Source organism: Homalodisca vitripennis, chromosome 2 (assembly GCF_021130785.1).
Source record: "Homalodisca vitripennis isolate AUS2020 chromosome 2, UT_GWSS_2.1, whole genome shotgun sequence".
Classification (NCBI taxonomy): Eukaryota; Metazoa; Arthropoda; class Insecta; order Hemiptera; family Cicadellidae; genus Homalodisca; species Homalodisca vitripennis.
Window position 1 is genome coordinate 11,524,365 of NC_060208.1, and position 16,499 is coordinate 11,540,863.

A 16,499-nucleotide genomic window follows, 5' to 3' on the forward strand; every position below is an offset into this window, starting at 1 on the left:
ACTTTAAACGTGGATTTCCATAATTTGCCTTTCCAAAAACTTTGTTGTTCTGTGTTGTTGTGTACTCATTTTCTTGTAACGTCTTTTTCTGAACAATCGATTTACAGAATACCGTACTGGATCGCTAACAGCAATGACTCGGTTTGGGATATCAACCCACCTGACCTCTGCCTTGTTCGCTGCCTGCAATGCTGTTCCTTACCACCTGTCTCTTATTATTTTATCTCATGATAACTTATAACAAGTTTCTCTTGTTTGTTTATACGTCTTAAAATCGTTATATGGCATGTGCTGAGCCTACAAATAGACTCCAGAAAGGGGTAGACAGACAGAGAGACAGATGCCCTTTGGCCTTTGACCCCAAAAACTACAGGGATTTTCCTTGGACCAAGACCTTTTTACCATTAAGTGTTTCAAGCTTTGTTTCTATACAGCAACATTATAAATGAATTTTGTTAATTACATAGTACTGCTATTTTACCTTTTCCAGGCCTAAAAAATTGGATGGATGCAACACAAAGAAATAAAATTGAAAAAGAAATGCATCAGCTTATGGAACAATAGTGTCTTACCAATATACAGAATCAAATTTATTTAGTTTATTACTTACTTTGTGAAAGCTGACCTGCTCGTACTCTTGTGTCACTTATTTAAACTTTATCTAGTCAGCAGACTTCATGAAGTCAAGCGTGTGCCAGGAAGGAAAGGATGGGACCAGATAAGGACAATGTAAGTTTAATGAGAAGTGAAGGAGGGAGTGAATCTAAGGGTGGTAATTCACTCGGGAATATTCGTACCGGTTGATAAACATGATCAGGCAAGGACTAAAATTGAAATAACAAAGTTAAGACGTAAATACACTCAAGAATTGACTAGAATTGAATTGACTATTAGTACTAAAAAGAATAAATCAAAGAATAGTCAAAATGTAATTATTAGTGCATTACCCGAGTTTTCTATGAAATAAACTGAGATTTATTCGCTGACAATTGTGGTATACTCTCTTACCACTAGTCGTAAAATAATTATTAATGGAATATCCGCCCATAAGCCAAGTTCTGCCAACTAATAAACCGGACGGACGCATTTTCGTTCTATTTTTAACATGTAAGCGTTATGTAGACCGGTCTCTTCTGTAGAGTTGTATGACTTTTGTCCCTCTCACTATAACCGCGATTAACCTTTAACCACAATTATTATATATTTTAAAATCATATTGACGTGTTTAGCTTGCATTATATGATAATAACTACTAAAGGTAACGGTTTATAAACAATGCTGTAGATTTTTATTCCTATTATGAGAATCTGTTTAGCAAGCGATTTTAGATCCATTTCATCATATACGACTTATTCTACTCTAGTTTTCCGAATTATGAATTCAAAAAGCTATTACGACAAACAGGAATAGCTCATTTGGTAACCAAAATTATTTAGCTTATTGATCAGTTTAACTCCTACTTCAGACGGAAAGTGCTTCAACGTAGTTGTTCTGAGCTTATTGATCCCTTAACTCCTACTTGAGATGGAGAGTACTCAAAGGTAGTCGTTCTGTGCTGTCCAATCTGAGATCTCCAGAGAGCTTATTGATCCCCTTAACTCCTACTTGAGATGAAAAGTACTCAAAAGTAGTCGTTCTGTGCTGTTCAATCTGAGATCTACAGAGAGCTTATTGATCAGATTAATTTCTGCTTCAGACGGAAAGTGCTTGAACGTAATCTTTCTGGGCTGTTCAATTTGAAATCTCTAGAGAGCTTATTGATCCCCTTCTCTCCTACTTGAGATGGAAAGTGCTTGAAAAGTAGTCGTTCTGTGCTGTTCAATCTGAGATCTCCAGAGAGCTTATTAATCCCCTTAACTCCTACTTGAGATGGAAAGTACTCAAAAGTAGTAGTTCTGTGCCGTCCATTCTGAGATCTCCAGAGAGCTTATTGATCCCCTTAACTCCTACTCGAGATGAAAAGTACTCAAAGGTAGTCGTTCTGTGCTGTCCAGTCTGAGATCTCGAGAGAGCTTATTGATCCCCTTAACTCCTACTTGAGATGGAGAGTACTCAAAGGTAGTCGTTCTGTGCTGTCCAATCTGAGATCTCCAGAGAGCTTATTGATCCCCTTAACTCCTACTTGAAATGGAAAGTACTCAAAGGTAGTCGTTCAGTGCTGTTCATTCTCAGAATCAGAGAGCTTATTGATCCCCTTAACTCCTACTTGAGATGGAAAGTACTCAAAAGTAGTCGTTCTGTTGCTGTTCAATCTGAGATCAGAGAGCTTATTGATCCCCTTAACTCCTACTTGAGATGGAAAGTGCTTGAAAAGTAGTCGTTTCTGTGCTGTTCAATCTGAGATCTCCAGAGAGCTTATTGATCCCTTAACCCCTACTTGAGATGGAGAGTACTCAAAGGTAGTCGTTCTGTGCTGTCCAATCTGAGATTTCCAGAGAGCTTATTGATCCCCTTAACTCCTACTTGAGATGGAAAGTACTCAAAGGTAGTCGTTCTGAGCTGTCCAATCTGAGATCTCCAGAGAGCTTATTGATCCCCTTAACTCCTACTTGAGATGGAGAGTACTCAAAGGTAGTCGTTCTGTGCTGTCCAATCTGAGATCTCCAGAGAGCTTATTGATCCCCTTAACTCCTTCTTGAGATGGAAAGTGCTTGAAAGTAGTCGTTCTGTGCTGTTCATCTGAGATCTCCAGAAGCTTATTGATCCCCTTAACTCCTTCTTGAGATGGAAAGTGCTTGAAACAGTAGTCGTTCTGTGCTGTTCAATCTGAGATCTCCAGAGAGCTTATTGATCCCCTTAACTCCTACTTGAGATGGAGAGTACTCAAAGGTAGTCGTTCTGTGCTGTCCAATCTGAAAAGTACTCCAAAGGTAGTCGTTCAGTGCTGTTCATTCTCAAATCAGAGAGCTTATTGATCCCCTTAACTCCTACTTGAGATGGAAAGTGCTTGAAAGTAGTCGTTCTGTGTGCAGTTCAATCTGAGATCTCCAGAGAGCTTATTGATCCCCTTAACTCCTACTTGAGATGGAGAGTACTCAAAGGTAGTCGTTCTGTGCTGTCCAATCTGAGATCTCCAGAGAGCTTATTGATCCCCTTAACTCCTACTTGAGATGGAAAGTACTCAAAGGTAGTCGTACAGTGCTGTTCATTCTCAGATCAGAGAGCTTATTGATCCCTTAACTCCTACTTGAGATGGAAAGTGCTTGAAAGTAGTCGTTCTGTGCTGTTCAATCGGAAATCGTCTCTACCTCTGCTCTCGTATATGGGGATGGATATCCCTGCCCTGAATCACCAAGGGTTTCGTGGACTGCATGTTATCCGTCATTATGTTATGAGTATAATGTCATTGGAGCTATAGATGCTGTGTTTACAAATCTATAGAGAACGGGGTAAGTTATTGGAATTCAAGCAATTAGAAATTAAATAAATTTAATTATTTATAAGTGAAACGGAATATTATTAGCTCAAAAAAGTAATTGAAATGCCATGTCAGATCTATTTATATGTAAAATTCAAGCTAGAATATGAAGCATAGGGATTCAGTTTTACTCTAGGAAGTGGACTAAATCTGCTTAACCACTGATTAAAAACAAATACATTCCAATTTATATTATATTGGTGATTCAGTACAACTAGTTTTCGTGATAATAACTTAGTAGGCAGGCGAGAGTAAGAGTGCTCACTAAGCGAGTAAACTAAATATTAAAACTTTGGACACTGACAAGTTTCTTTTTTATGTGATTAGTTCACTCAAAACTATATATATATATATATATACATATATATATATATATATTTAATACAATGTATCCAAACCTGAATAAAAGTAAGCAAATTTAGTAAGTGGTGAAATGATATGAGCAGGATTGTGCTTTAGTGTGAAAACATTATTCTTTAAAACGGAATAAGTATTTTTATAACAAGTTCACCTCAAACTGACAGAGCTAGGCGGTGATGTACGTCTGTTTGCTGAAGAAATGTTACTCCATTTACAAATGTAAGAGTGATTGTGTTTTCCAAAGACTAACGCGTTTTGGTTCCAAGAAAAGTCTGCATCTCTCCAAAACCAATATTTGATTTCATAAAAAACCTCACTATTTTTGTCTTATTTGACTTGGAGCAATTATATTTAGCCACTGAAAATAATTCTTATAGCTAATTTTTAGGAAGGGCAGAACTCAACTACAAATCCAAGTGATGATAGTGCATACCCAAATTAATATTTTCCATGCTATTAAAAACACACCATCGCTTTATAAGGCAGACACATTTAAAATTTTGTATATTAGCATAACGAACACATTGATGGACAATAGCGATTGTTATAAATTGTATTAGGTGACGTGCCTGCTATAGCAGTCATGACTACGTTACTGTATATAGCCGTGACTGCTATAGCAGTCAAATACACAAGTGATGTTTAGGGTCATGACTGCTATAGCAGTCATAATTAAAAAATTAATAGGAACTAAACTAATTCATTTCTCAATTATCACAAAACGTTGAGTGATCAAGTAGGTCTTATTTAATTTATATATTCACTTGGAATTTTGGGCAAACCCTTTCCACAGTTGGTAGCCCTTGTCAACCAGTTGTTTACAAGTAGTGACCTGCTCTTTCATAATGCGAGCTGTCCAATCACTGTCAACCTGTTCTGAGTGATAGTGTGCATTCTACTGCAGTAGAAATGAGTACAAATAGTGAAGATTTAATTAAAATAGTAACAGAAATTTTAGATTTACCGAGTGAAAGTGATGTAGATCCTAAAACTGACCCTGTAGAATTAGCAAGTGAAAGTGATATAGATCCTACAACCAACTTTGTACAATTACCAAGTGAATGTGATTTCGAACAGGTAAGTGAGGCTGAAAGCAACACACATACTAGTGCCGTAAGTGATCACAATATTGAGGCTGTAGGTCTAAATATCCTTAGTTCCAATGTTTTATCTGAAGAGTCTGAAAATGAGTACGGAGTCGGGTGTTTCAAGTAAAACAACCTCTTTTGTTGATAGCTCTTTTGACGATACGGATGAGGATCCAAACTATATTCCATCCGATGTAGAAAGTAATAATAGTGAGGAAATTGAGCAAATCCTCAGAGGAGGAGTTAGTTTTAAATTTAAACCAACCATCTACCTCAAAAGCCACCCAAGCCACACTATTGTAAGGCATGTGCAATTTTTATACTGTTCTTTATACTTATTTTCAGGGTTATATTGACTTATTTGTATCATATTTTTTAAAATTTTACAATAAATTTTATTGTTATATTGAAAACGTGATGACTGCTATAGCAGTCCTGACCTATTTAATAAATTTTGATGTGCAGGGTCATGACTGCTATAGCAGTCCTATTTTTCTTCGTTTCCATGCAAACCTCCATGTTACAAGTAGACTAGAAATATCGATTTTATATCTGTAGGTCAAGGACTTAACGAGATATCAAAGTGTCTCTCTAGGGACCCTCATAGGCTATGACTGCTATAGCAGTCACGCACTTTGAGGTAGTCAAGGATTTGAAGTGGCGTTAAAGCAGTCACTCATCATGACTGCTATAGCATTCACGTCCGTCAATGTGTTAAGCACAGTTTTAAAAGCAGTCGGATTGTTTATATATTTCGTTATCAGTAGAGTAGGGTGGCGGGAAATAGGCTAACTGAAGGAGGGAGTCACGGCAACCATCCGTGTTATCCTCCGCGACCTGATGATAGCAATAGTGATATCTGTGGTTATCCGAGAAGAGAGGGCGAGTAGGTTGGCGGGAAATAGGCTAACTGAAGCAGGGAGTCACGCAACCATCCGTGTTATCCTCCGCGACCTGATGATAGCAATAGTGATATCTGTGGTTATCCGAGAAGAGAGGGAGTAGGTTGGCGGGAAATAGGCTAACTGAAGGAGGGAGTCCCGCAACCATCCGTGTTATCCTCCGCGACCTGATGATAGCAATAGTGATATCTGTGGTTATCCGAGAAGAGAGGGATTAGGTTGGCGGGAAATAGGCTAACTGAAGGAGGGAGTCCCGCAACCATCCGTGTTATCCTCCGCGACCTGATGATAGCAATAGTGATACCTGTGGTTATCCGAGAAGAGAGGGAGTCAACCCCAGGTGGCGGGAAATAGGCTAACTGAAGCAGGGAATCACGCAACCGTGTTATCTTCCGCGACCTCCGCGACCTGATAGCAATAGTGATATCTGTGGTTATCCGAGAAGAGAGGGAGTAGGTTGGCGGGAAATAGGCTAACTGAAGCAGGGAGTCACGCAACCATCCGTGTTATCCTCCGCGACCTGATGATAGCAATAGTGATATCTGTGGTTATCCGAGAAGAGAGGGAATTAGGTTGGCGGGAAATAGGCTAACTGAAGGAGGGAGTCACGCAACCATCCGTGTTATCCTCCGCGACCTGATGATAGCAATAGTGATATCTGTGGTTATCCGAGAAGAGAGGGATTAGGTTGGCGGGAAATAGGCTAACTGAAGGAGGGAGTCCCGCAACCATCCGTGTTATCCTCCGCGACCTGATGATAGCAATAGTGATGCCTGTGGTTATCCAAGGAGGGCGAGTCAACCCCAGGTGGCGGGAAATAGGCTAACTGAAGCAGGGAGTCCCGCAACCATCCGTGTTATCCGCGACCGACGCTATGTTCTGATGATATAGCAATAGTGATATCTGTGGTTATCCGAGAAGAGAGGGAGTAGGTTGGCGGGAAATAGGCTAACTGAAGGAGGGAGTCACGCAACCATCCGTGTTATCCTCCGCGACCTGATGATAGCAATAGTGATATCTGTGGTTATCCGAGAAGAGAGGGAGTAGGTTGGCGGGAAATAGGCTAACTGAAGGAGGGAGTCCCGCAACCATCCGTGTTATCCTCCGCGACCTGATGGTAGCAATAGTGATATCTGTGGTTATCCGAGAAGAGAGGGAGTAGGTTGGCGGGAAATAGGCTAACTGAAGCAGGGAGTCACGCAACCATCCGTGTTATCCTCCGCGACCTGATGGTAGCAATAGTGATATCTGTGGTTATCCGAGAAGAGAGGGAGTAGGTTGGCGGGAAATAGGCTAACTGAAGCAGGGAGTCACGCAACCATCCGTGTTATCCTCCGCGACCTGATGGTAGCAATAGTGATACCTGTGGTTATCCAAGGAGGGCGAGTCGACCCCTGGTGGCGGGAAATAGGCTAATTGAGAGATGAGGTCACGCAAACATCCGTGCTGCCCTCTGCGACCTGCTGATAACACTAGTGATATGGGTATTTACAGTATTCTCCATCCTATTATAACCCTCTACATCAAATAAAGCGTTTTCTTACTGTAGGAGAATATATTTAAATTGTGTGATATTTGTACTATTATATAAAAAATTTAATAAATATAAAAAATAAATACATAAAAATGTCATTTGTCTGTATTTGTTTGTTGTGTTTGTGTTTTACTCAACTACGTAAATCTACTGGGCCGATCGTATTGAAATTTTTGTATGAACAATTTTCTGGTTCTTGGTTAACATAAAGGCCTATTTCTATTTAGAATATCCTCTCTGGGCTACGTCCCATTGATTTTGAAATCTCTTTTTTATCTAAATCAGCTGATAATTAATGTGTTTTGTTATAATTATTTTACATTATAATGTGACAACACAATGCTATTTTTAATCAATTTAAGTACGATTTCAATTTTGTTATGTTTGTAGCTTGAAAAAATAGAGTAAGCTTAAAAGTTACGGCGCTTCTTATTTCAACCTTTTCTGAAATCATTCTTATCTCTGAAGAAAATAAAACTGTAAGTTTAAATAAAAATAAACTTCTAACTGTAAATATTATGAAAATTATGCAGTGCCTGATCAGTAGTTTAATGCAGATATCAAGGACATCACTACTTTCTTACTTTTGTTACACAATTAAAGATTGTCATAAAACCCGTCTTAGTTATTTTTTTACAGAAGTATGGTTTATCAGAATTGCATACGCAAAAAAGAAAATTCAATCAGAAATACCTTAGACCGGAAGGAAATTAAAATAGACACTCTATGAACGAAGTGGGGTATTCAGGCCGGTGTATGTACATATATTTTCTTGATCGGGGCAACAAGGAAAACTTAATAATGGCGACGGAAATATAGTTCAATGGAATCAGAAGTGCACATACACGCGCCAAACTTAAAATAAAAACTATACGGAACTTTCCTTATTGCCATTCCATGGCAGAAAACTGAAATCGTAGAAAAGATATCTTTAGAGTAAATTGCAGACACATTCATTTTCTAATAGACATTACGTTAGAGTTGATATAACGTATAAATATGACATAAAACATACATATTTTATCAAAAAATATTTTATGTACAGATTGTCCCAAGAAGAGGTTTAAACGTTTTATTCTATATTGCTTGCCCATTTACGCACCGAACATTTCCAAACTCTACACAATTAATAAAGTAGGTTTTAAAAATATTCTGTGAAATTTAAATCTCCCTAACAATTGTTCGTCCTAATAAAAAAAGTTCTTCCTATAAAAATTCTTTCTTGAATTACCTGATTTTATTACTACGTTGCAGTTTTAAAGAATACCTGTTTAATAACGCTCATTGTTGAAAACAGCTGTTTGATTAAAGAATATTGCTTGTTCTATAAAAACATAACCTAACCTCCTCCATTACAGTTTACCTGATTTTGAAGTTCGAGAAATGGCTTTTAATGTTGAACAAAAAGTGAAGTGTTGTGCGTGAGCTATTGCTTTAGGCAACACTACAAAAGCAATTACACAATTTCAGGTTGCCTGCCCAGGAGTTGAACCATCTAGCAATCCAACAATAAATAATGGACAAATCTTTTGTTAGAAACTGGGTCTCGTAAAAAGTACTCTAGAGGATCAAATGAGGAAAAAGAATTACTAGTATGCGCATCAATGCTCCGCTCTCCAGGTAAAGCGAAATCACTAAGGGAGGTTGGACTTGAAACTGGTGTTCCAAAGTCTTCAGTAAAGAGAATAAATTAAGAAAAACTAAATTAAATTTTACAAAAGTCACCTAGTCCATAATCTTCTTGAAGATGATCTGGACAGGAGAGTGGAATTTTGTTCTCGTATTATTGAGTTTCATGAGCTAGATCCTAATTGGTATATACAAATTGTTTTTTTCAGACGAGTCCACTTTCTACGGCAACGGTGCTGTAAATAGGCATAATTGTAATTATTACAACACCGGTAACCCACACATTCTTGAACAGACTCTACTCAAATCAAAAGGAATTACTGTTTGGGCAGATGTCAGTTGTAATGGGGTGCTATCTTACGACATTTCAGACAGTACAATGACTGGGAATAGGTATGAACAGGTTTTAAATGAACAAGTCTTGCCTCATTTTACGGTTCCAGAAATGGATCAAGAAAATTTCGCACAACCTGTCAAGCGAATACTAAATGCCAACCTTCTTGATCGTTGGATTGGTCGTGGAAGTGATTTTTTAGATTGACCACCCCGATCCCCAGATTTAACATCTGGTTACTTAAAGGAACAAGTTTATACTTGTAGCTTCAATAATCATGAGGAATTAAAACAACCAATTGAAGAGGAATTTCTCCGGATTGACCGCAGAATGTTCTTTGCTGTTATCAGTGTCGCTGTAGATGGATTACAGTTCGAATAATTGTGGACTGTAATTGTAGGTTTGTTAATAGGCTATGTTCTAATTTTCTGATTGAAATGCTTTATTTCTGTAGAATATAACAATAAATAATTTTTTTAAACCAACAAAATACTGTTTTTAAAGTATAGTTTTTCAAAATGCCACCATTTTGTTTCAACAATTGTTAGAGAGCTGAAATATTCACAGAACATTTTAAAACTTATTTAATGAATTGTGTAGAGTTTGAATATGTTCGGTGCATAAATGGGCAAGTAATATAAAATCAAACGTTTAAAACCTCTTCGTGGACACCCGGTATGTGTTTTATTATGTACACTAGGCTACCAATTACCTGTACTAGATACAGGTTTTAGGTTTCATTTCTGTTGCCCTCAAGTTCAGTTGTTATGCTATGAATGTACAATCAACTGATTATAGATGAAAACAAAGCATTTTGTATAGTTGAATGTGTCTCAGTATGAACTCTTTCAGGACTTGGCTTTCAAGGTTCAGAGAGTTCTAAAGACTGCACATTTTAAGCGTCCCCTCCGTAACATAAAGTTCAAGGATTTTGACTAGCATGCTCTAAAGCTAATATTAGTCGGATTCTGAAAATCCTAATACAAATAATTGCATTATATTCAGAAAAAGAACTATTTTTATGATGACATTTATAAAGACTCTGAGTAAAGACGATGTTCGGAGGATTTCAAATGATAACATCCAGCCAGACTTTCTTATTTAACGAGACCTTCTCATCCACCTCATTCAGCCAGATCTTCTCATCCAGCCATTCCCTCTCATCCAGCCAGACCTCATTCCAGCCAGACCTTCTCATCTAGTCAGACCTTCTCATCCACCTCATTCAGTCAGATCTTCTCATCCAGCCATTCCCTCTCATCCAGCCAGACCTCATTCCTGCCAGACCTTCTCATCCACCTCATTCAGCCAGATCTTCTCATCCAGCCATTCCCTCTCATCCAGCCAGACCTCATTCCAGCCAGACCTCATTCCAGCCAGACCTTCTCATCTAGTCAGACCTTCTCATCCAGCCATTCCTTCACATCCAGCCATTCCTTCTCATCCAGCCATTCCCTCTCATCCAGCCAGACCTTCTCATTCCAGCCAGACCTTCTCATCCACCTCATTCAGCCAGATCTTCTCATCCAGCCATTCCCTCTCATCCAGCCAGACCTCATTCCAGCCAGACCTTCTCATCTAGTCAGACCTTCTCATCCAGCCATTCCTTCACATCCAGCCATTCCTTCTCATCCAGCCATTCCCTCTCATCCAGCCAGACCTCATTCCAGCCAGACCTTCTCATCTAGTCAGACCTTCTCATCCACCTCATTCAGCCAGATCTTCTCATCCAGCCATTCCCTCTCATCCAGCCAGACCTTCTCATTCCAGCCAGACCTTCTCATCCAGCCATTTCTTCTCATCCACCCATTCCTTCTCATCCAGCCAAACGAGCAAGACAAAACAAAAGCATACACACCATACATGTATAGTTGCGATATACAATATTGTAGAGGAACATGTAGACACAGCTTAAGTTTTTTCTCATACTCCAAAAGACAATACCAGTAGCAGGACTAAATTAGTGAATGAAAATAGGTATTTAATTAAGTCTTGTGTAATGACTGGCATATTGTCATAACACAACTCGGGCTGGGAGTGGTTATATATCAGTAAAAAATGATTTCTCGATCATTGCACTTTTGAGTGTATGAAATCATTATGTACAACTAGTTTTTTTTCAGTACTGTCGTTTTTTGCTCAGACTTATGATAATATGTCTTATTACAATAACTTCAAACATTATTATTCAATAAATTAATCTTTTACATCAACTTATGGTCTTTTAATTGAGGTAAACTTTTGGTCCCGCTCGTAACTTGTATCTGTAAAATCAAATAAATTTGTGTTCTTGTTGCAGTTGTAATCCTAAAACTTGATGCAAAGACATATAAATATAACATATAAATAAATAAATAGAAATTAAAATGTTCATTATTTCAACTCACAGAAAGTCTTGACTTTTGTTTATTTAAAAAACAATTCAGAGAGTTGCAGGCAAGTTTTCAAGAAATTGCAGCTGTTGATTTTGCCATGCCTCTACATATTGGAAACAATTTTGTTTTGTATGTATAAATGTGCCTTGACCAGAGGTAGAGACATACACATGTATGAGACACGTGGTAGAGCAAACTACCGAACTGGGAGACAGAACGGTGGTTTATGAACGCCTACCCTCGCAGGCGGGTGTTGAATTCCTAAACAGACTGCCTAATTCAATCAAACATGCTCCGACGCCTAAGGCGATAAAACCCGCCTAAAACGCTTTTTAGTGTCTCAGACATTTTATAATGCAAGTGCATTGTTCGCTTTCAACTGATCGGCCGCCCGATCAGAAGACTGACCCTGCTGTTCGAAGTGGGTTGCATTGGCGATGAATGAAAGAGGCATGATTCTAAATACTCGTATATGTAAATTGTATGTGTGAATGTGTATTTTAGTATGAATGGCAGAAAGTTTTGGGTATCCTTATTAGTTGACGTTTGTCAAAAAGGAATCCCACAGAGAGTTAAATTAGGAATATTGAAACAAGAAGTATACTAGTAAAAGGCATTAATACACACACTGACCCCATTAATCGAATATATAAAAAATAATAATAAAATCAATGTACTACTATCACAGTAATAAAAATGATTTCATTTGATTATTATTGATGCTCATTTTAGTTTTTAATTTTCTGTAACAATATTTGTCCATACAATTTATAAAACTGTATTATGTATATATATATATTATACACAGATACAGAAACCAACAACATACTACACCAACAACATACAATAAAACACAAACCTTCAATTAAAATTAGAGTATATATTGTTTCTCGGGGCAAAATAGCAAACTCTAATTTTGCGTTGGAAATATAATACATTTGAATTAGAAGTGCAAATCCTGAAATAAGAATTAATCACAATTTTACTCAAACTCTGGTCCTGTTAATAGTTAACACTGAAAATGGGTAACTGGTGCATTACATAGGATTAATTCCATTATTTTAATATTTAATATCGTACACCCCTATCATATGAACATCAAGTCCTTCCACTAAGAAAGCTATGAACTTCGACTTTGGAGTTCCTATAAATTAATCTAAAATAGTTGAATATTTTACTGAAATCGTGGGATCTATTCAACCAAATACAAGGAATGTTGCATAGAAGTTGAGGGCGAAGCCGCGGGTTTAAGTGATATTATACATGCAAAAGTGCCTTTGTTTGTTTGTTTTGCTTTCACTTCTATCTACTCAACTGATTATACTGTTATTTTACATGGACATTCTTATGATCTCTGGGACGAATATAGGTTTATTCTTATTTCGAAAATCTCTCCGGCCTATGCCCAACTGGGCTCTAAAGTAGAGAAAAATTCCATGTTGGTCTCTAAAATTGTCAAAAATTAATTGCCTGTTAAATGTAATCAACTGTTCTGTGCATATATTGTTTTATGACAGCACAACCATATATGTAATTAATTTGACTACCATTTTCAATTCGTTTACATTTATAGTGTTAAATTCTCTAAAGAGTAACCATTAGTATTCATTCCGTTTTAAGAATTCAGCTATTAGGTAAGTTCTCTATCTTAGAAATATACCTTACAAAATGTTCCAAAACATAAAATGATCAGAATTTGAGTCCGAAGACTGCCTTTAAAGCAGTCGGCAAGAACTATGCTACACGAAAATTTGCTGGTATATGCGTTTTGAACTAAAGTACCTACCTATTCGAGGTATAAATGTTCTAAATATAAAACAATATTTGTCAGTTTATAAAGAAACGATCATGTAAATGATACATTGTTAATAAGTATCATTGTTAAGTTTTAACTATACATTTTTAGTAAATATTAGATATATTAGATACAAAAGACAAAGTAAATATCTACATTTTAAAATAAAATTTAAAAGCTGTTATAAAACTCTTCTTAGTTGTCTTTTAACAGAAGTAGAAACTTCTCTCAAACTTCTCTGATCTCTTCAGAAACATTCCCTGATATGTGATATATATTTTCTTGATTGATAAACAAGGTAAAATCAGCTATGAAACAAATAATGCTAAGAACGAAGTAAATTGCAATGGCCATAAATATACACCTTTTGCCGTATTTTCGTTATCGAGGCGAGAAGAGAAACTAAACATTGGCGTCAGAAACATAATTCACTCGAACCAGAAGCACTCACACATGTGCAAAACCTATGAAAATTACGAGCGAAACCGCGGGTAATTGCTAGTAGTTTTTATATTTTACATTCCTCAAACTTCTTTACACTTAAATTTTACAAAATATTTCATGTACAGTGCTTGATCAGTTGTGCAATGCCGATTGCAAATACCAAATTAATATTTTTACTACTGATTGCCGAAGAGATGAATTTAAATCGTATAACATTATAAAACAGGGAATGAACACAAACATGTATCAACTTCTATATTATAATGTTCTTTTCACTCCAAAAACAACTCAACACGTGTTCCATGTTCTTCACATCTCTAATAGATATAGCTAACACGGCAATTGTGATAATTTTCCCCTTTTTTACACACTTTCCATTGGCAGCTAATTTCTCTAAGTAAAAAAAGACAGTTTTTAAGTTTTATGTAATATATGTAGTTTTATAATCATATTGGCCATTCAGGCCGCGTCATGCAAAATAAATCACGTTTCTTTACAATATAATGAATTCCCTGCGGATTAAATTAGGTAAAAAACTCGAAATAATTTTATCGAATTAGCTTAAACGTTTGAATTTTTGTTCTACAAATTTATTCACAGTTGAATTAAACTTTTATTTAAGTGTTAGTGGTTTTGAGAAAAAGCCGTAACAATCCTATCTAAATGTAACATTCACAATTCTAGAGTAAGTTACCTGTTTTTTCCGTTTTTTTCTTCCCGACCTGCAATAGGTGCGCTATTACTTTGTTAACGTCCAACACTTGCTTGAACTTCATGCCGGCAAGACGTCGCGATCACTGTACGACGTGCCTCACGACGCTACTGTGCCACCCACAAGCGTCGCGACGGTGCACCCACTCAACCCCTCCCCTTCCCCCTCCACCTCGCACTTGGCCACAGACATCGCGCGATTAGATTTATCCGATTGTTTAGTGACACATCGACAGTCAATCGATTCGAATATTTTTAATTTCCGGTGTTGTGGCAACAGATTGTTACTTGGAAATGAGATTGGTTCATTTCTCAGAAACTCGATATCACAGAAACCAAACCACAGAAAGACGCGTTGAGTAAGGAAATAATGTTAACCCGAACTTGTGTAATGGTATTATTGGCTGAGCGTTAGCAAAGCCTACAACTTGTATTAACTGCCGTCGATGATTACGTAGTTTTAAGACTTGGCTGAATTAATTTAGAGGTTGTCAGGTTGATAATGCCACGAAACCACAGAGGAAGTTTAGGCATTAATTTCTTAATGCCTAAGGCAGAGAGTTTTTGTTTGAAGAAATGAAAATATACAGTTTCAATACCTCTAACAGATAACATCATATTTAGAAACACTGTCTGACTAGTTCATATTTGTAGATTAATTTTCAAACACTTAATTTTCGACGCATTCTTGTTGTAAACAAGTCCTGTAACATCTTGCAAGCCTGGGAGGATAAAATATGTAACTATTTAATATTACAAATAATGTTTAATGAAACAAAGTAGCTATGAAACATTTTAGTTTTATATTATAGTGAATAAGGCCATGACAACAGCAAGAGTAGTTAATCTCAAAATACAACCACAAAAAAGTGAACAGATAAAAATGTAGAACTAGATTATGTGACTCAGTTGGTAAAATACATCTACACTTTATGAGAATTTTCCTTAATTTGTATAATTGTTCTAAAATAGGAGTTTTATTGCTATCTTGCATAATAATCAATAAATTTTCAGGATTTTTGTATAGTTCACTTTTAACTCTTATATAGCGTTCATCTTTCATCTTTAATTTCTAAATTTAAAATATTCAAGTTATTTTGAAGTCATTTATACATATTAATTCTTTATAATTAAATTTTCAACAAAAGTTTGTTTTGTGCTAGACTGATAATTTGATTTTAATGCTGAATCTGTTCCTTAAATCTCAACTTAAAATTTCATCCGGCTTGACTAATTTAGGCAAATATTTATCACATTCACTGCACTTTAATTTGTAGATTCCTGGGTTAAGAAATTTATTCAATGGCTGATCAGAATTTTGATTTCTTTTAATGTTTATAATTACTTTAATTGTTTTACTGCTGCGTTAGGGATTTTCTAGAACGATTCTGACAACGAACGTTATTTTACTCCAAATTTAGCCAATCTGACTGGTGGTAAGGTAGGAGCTTTTGTGAAAATGTTTTCGCATCTTGCTAAGAATATAGTTTTCTAAAACATTTAAACGAAGAATTTCAGATGTAGCTCAGATTTATTTTTAAACTTTTACCATATTTCATGCAGTTGTCATATTAATTTGCCTTGAATTCAACATAAACTTCAGGAGGGTTAAAATAAGAAATATATTAGCAGTCGCAATTTTCTACAAGTTGCTAAACAGAATAATGTTCTTATATAGTTGCTAATACAATTAATTGAAGTATATTCTTGTTAGCAAATAATAGGTTATACTTATCCTAAAATATTAATTGTACAATTTACTCCGAATCAATGTTAAAATAACGCGTTACCGCTACGCTTCTTCCCTGTGAAGGATTCACAGTGTTTATTTATTTATTTATTTCTAACGGCAGCAGCCAATTTACAAAGACAAGCATAGATGGTAGAATACAGCGGAAAATAAAATTAA

The 16,499-nt window shown here is 36.5% G+C and overlaps 1 protein-coding gene across 2 annotated transcripts in view; it reads right to left on the reverse strand.

The window, feature by feature from the left end:
- The window catches only part of LOC124353566 (serine/threonine-protein phosphatase alpha-3 isoform-like), a 101,347-nt gene extending 86,626 nt beyond the window's left edge, over positions 1–14,721 (reverse strand). For both annotated transcript variants that reach the window (XM_046803461.1, XM_046803462.1), the window contains exon 1: positions 14,580–14,721. In XM_046803461.1, coding sequence (XP_046659417.1) covers positions 14,580–14,655 — 76 coding nt within the window. In that variant the 5' untranslated portion in view covers positions 14,656–14,721. The remainder of the gene's footprint in view (positions 1–14,579) is intronic.
- Positions 14,722–16,499: the final 1,778 nt, after the last annotated feature.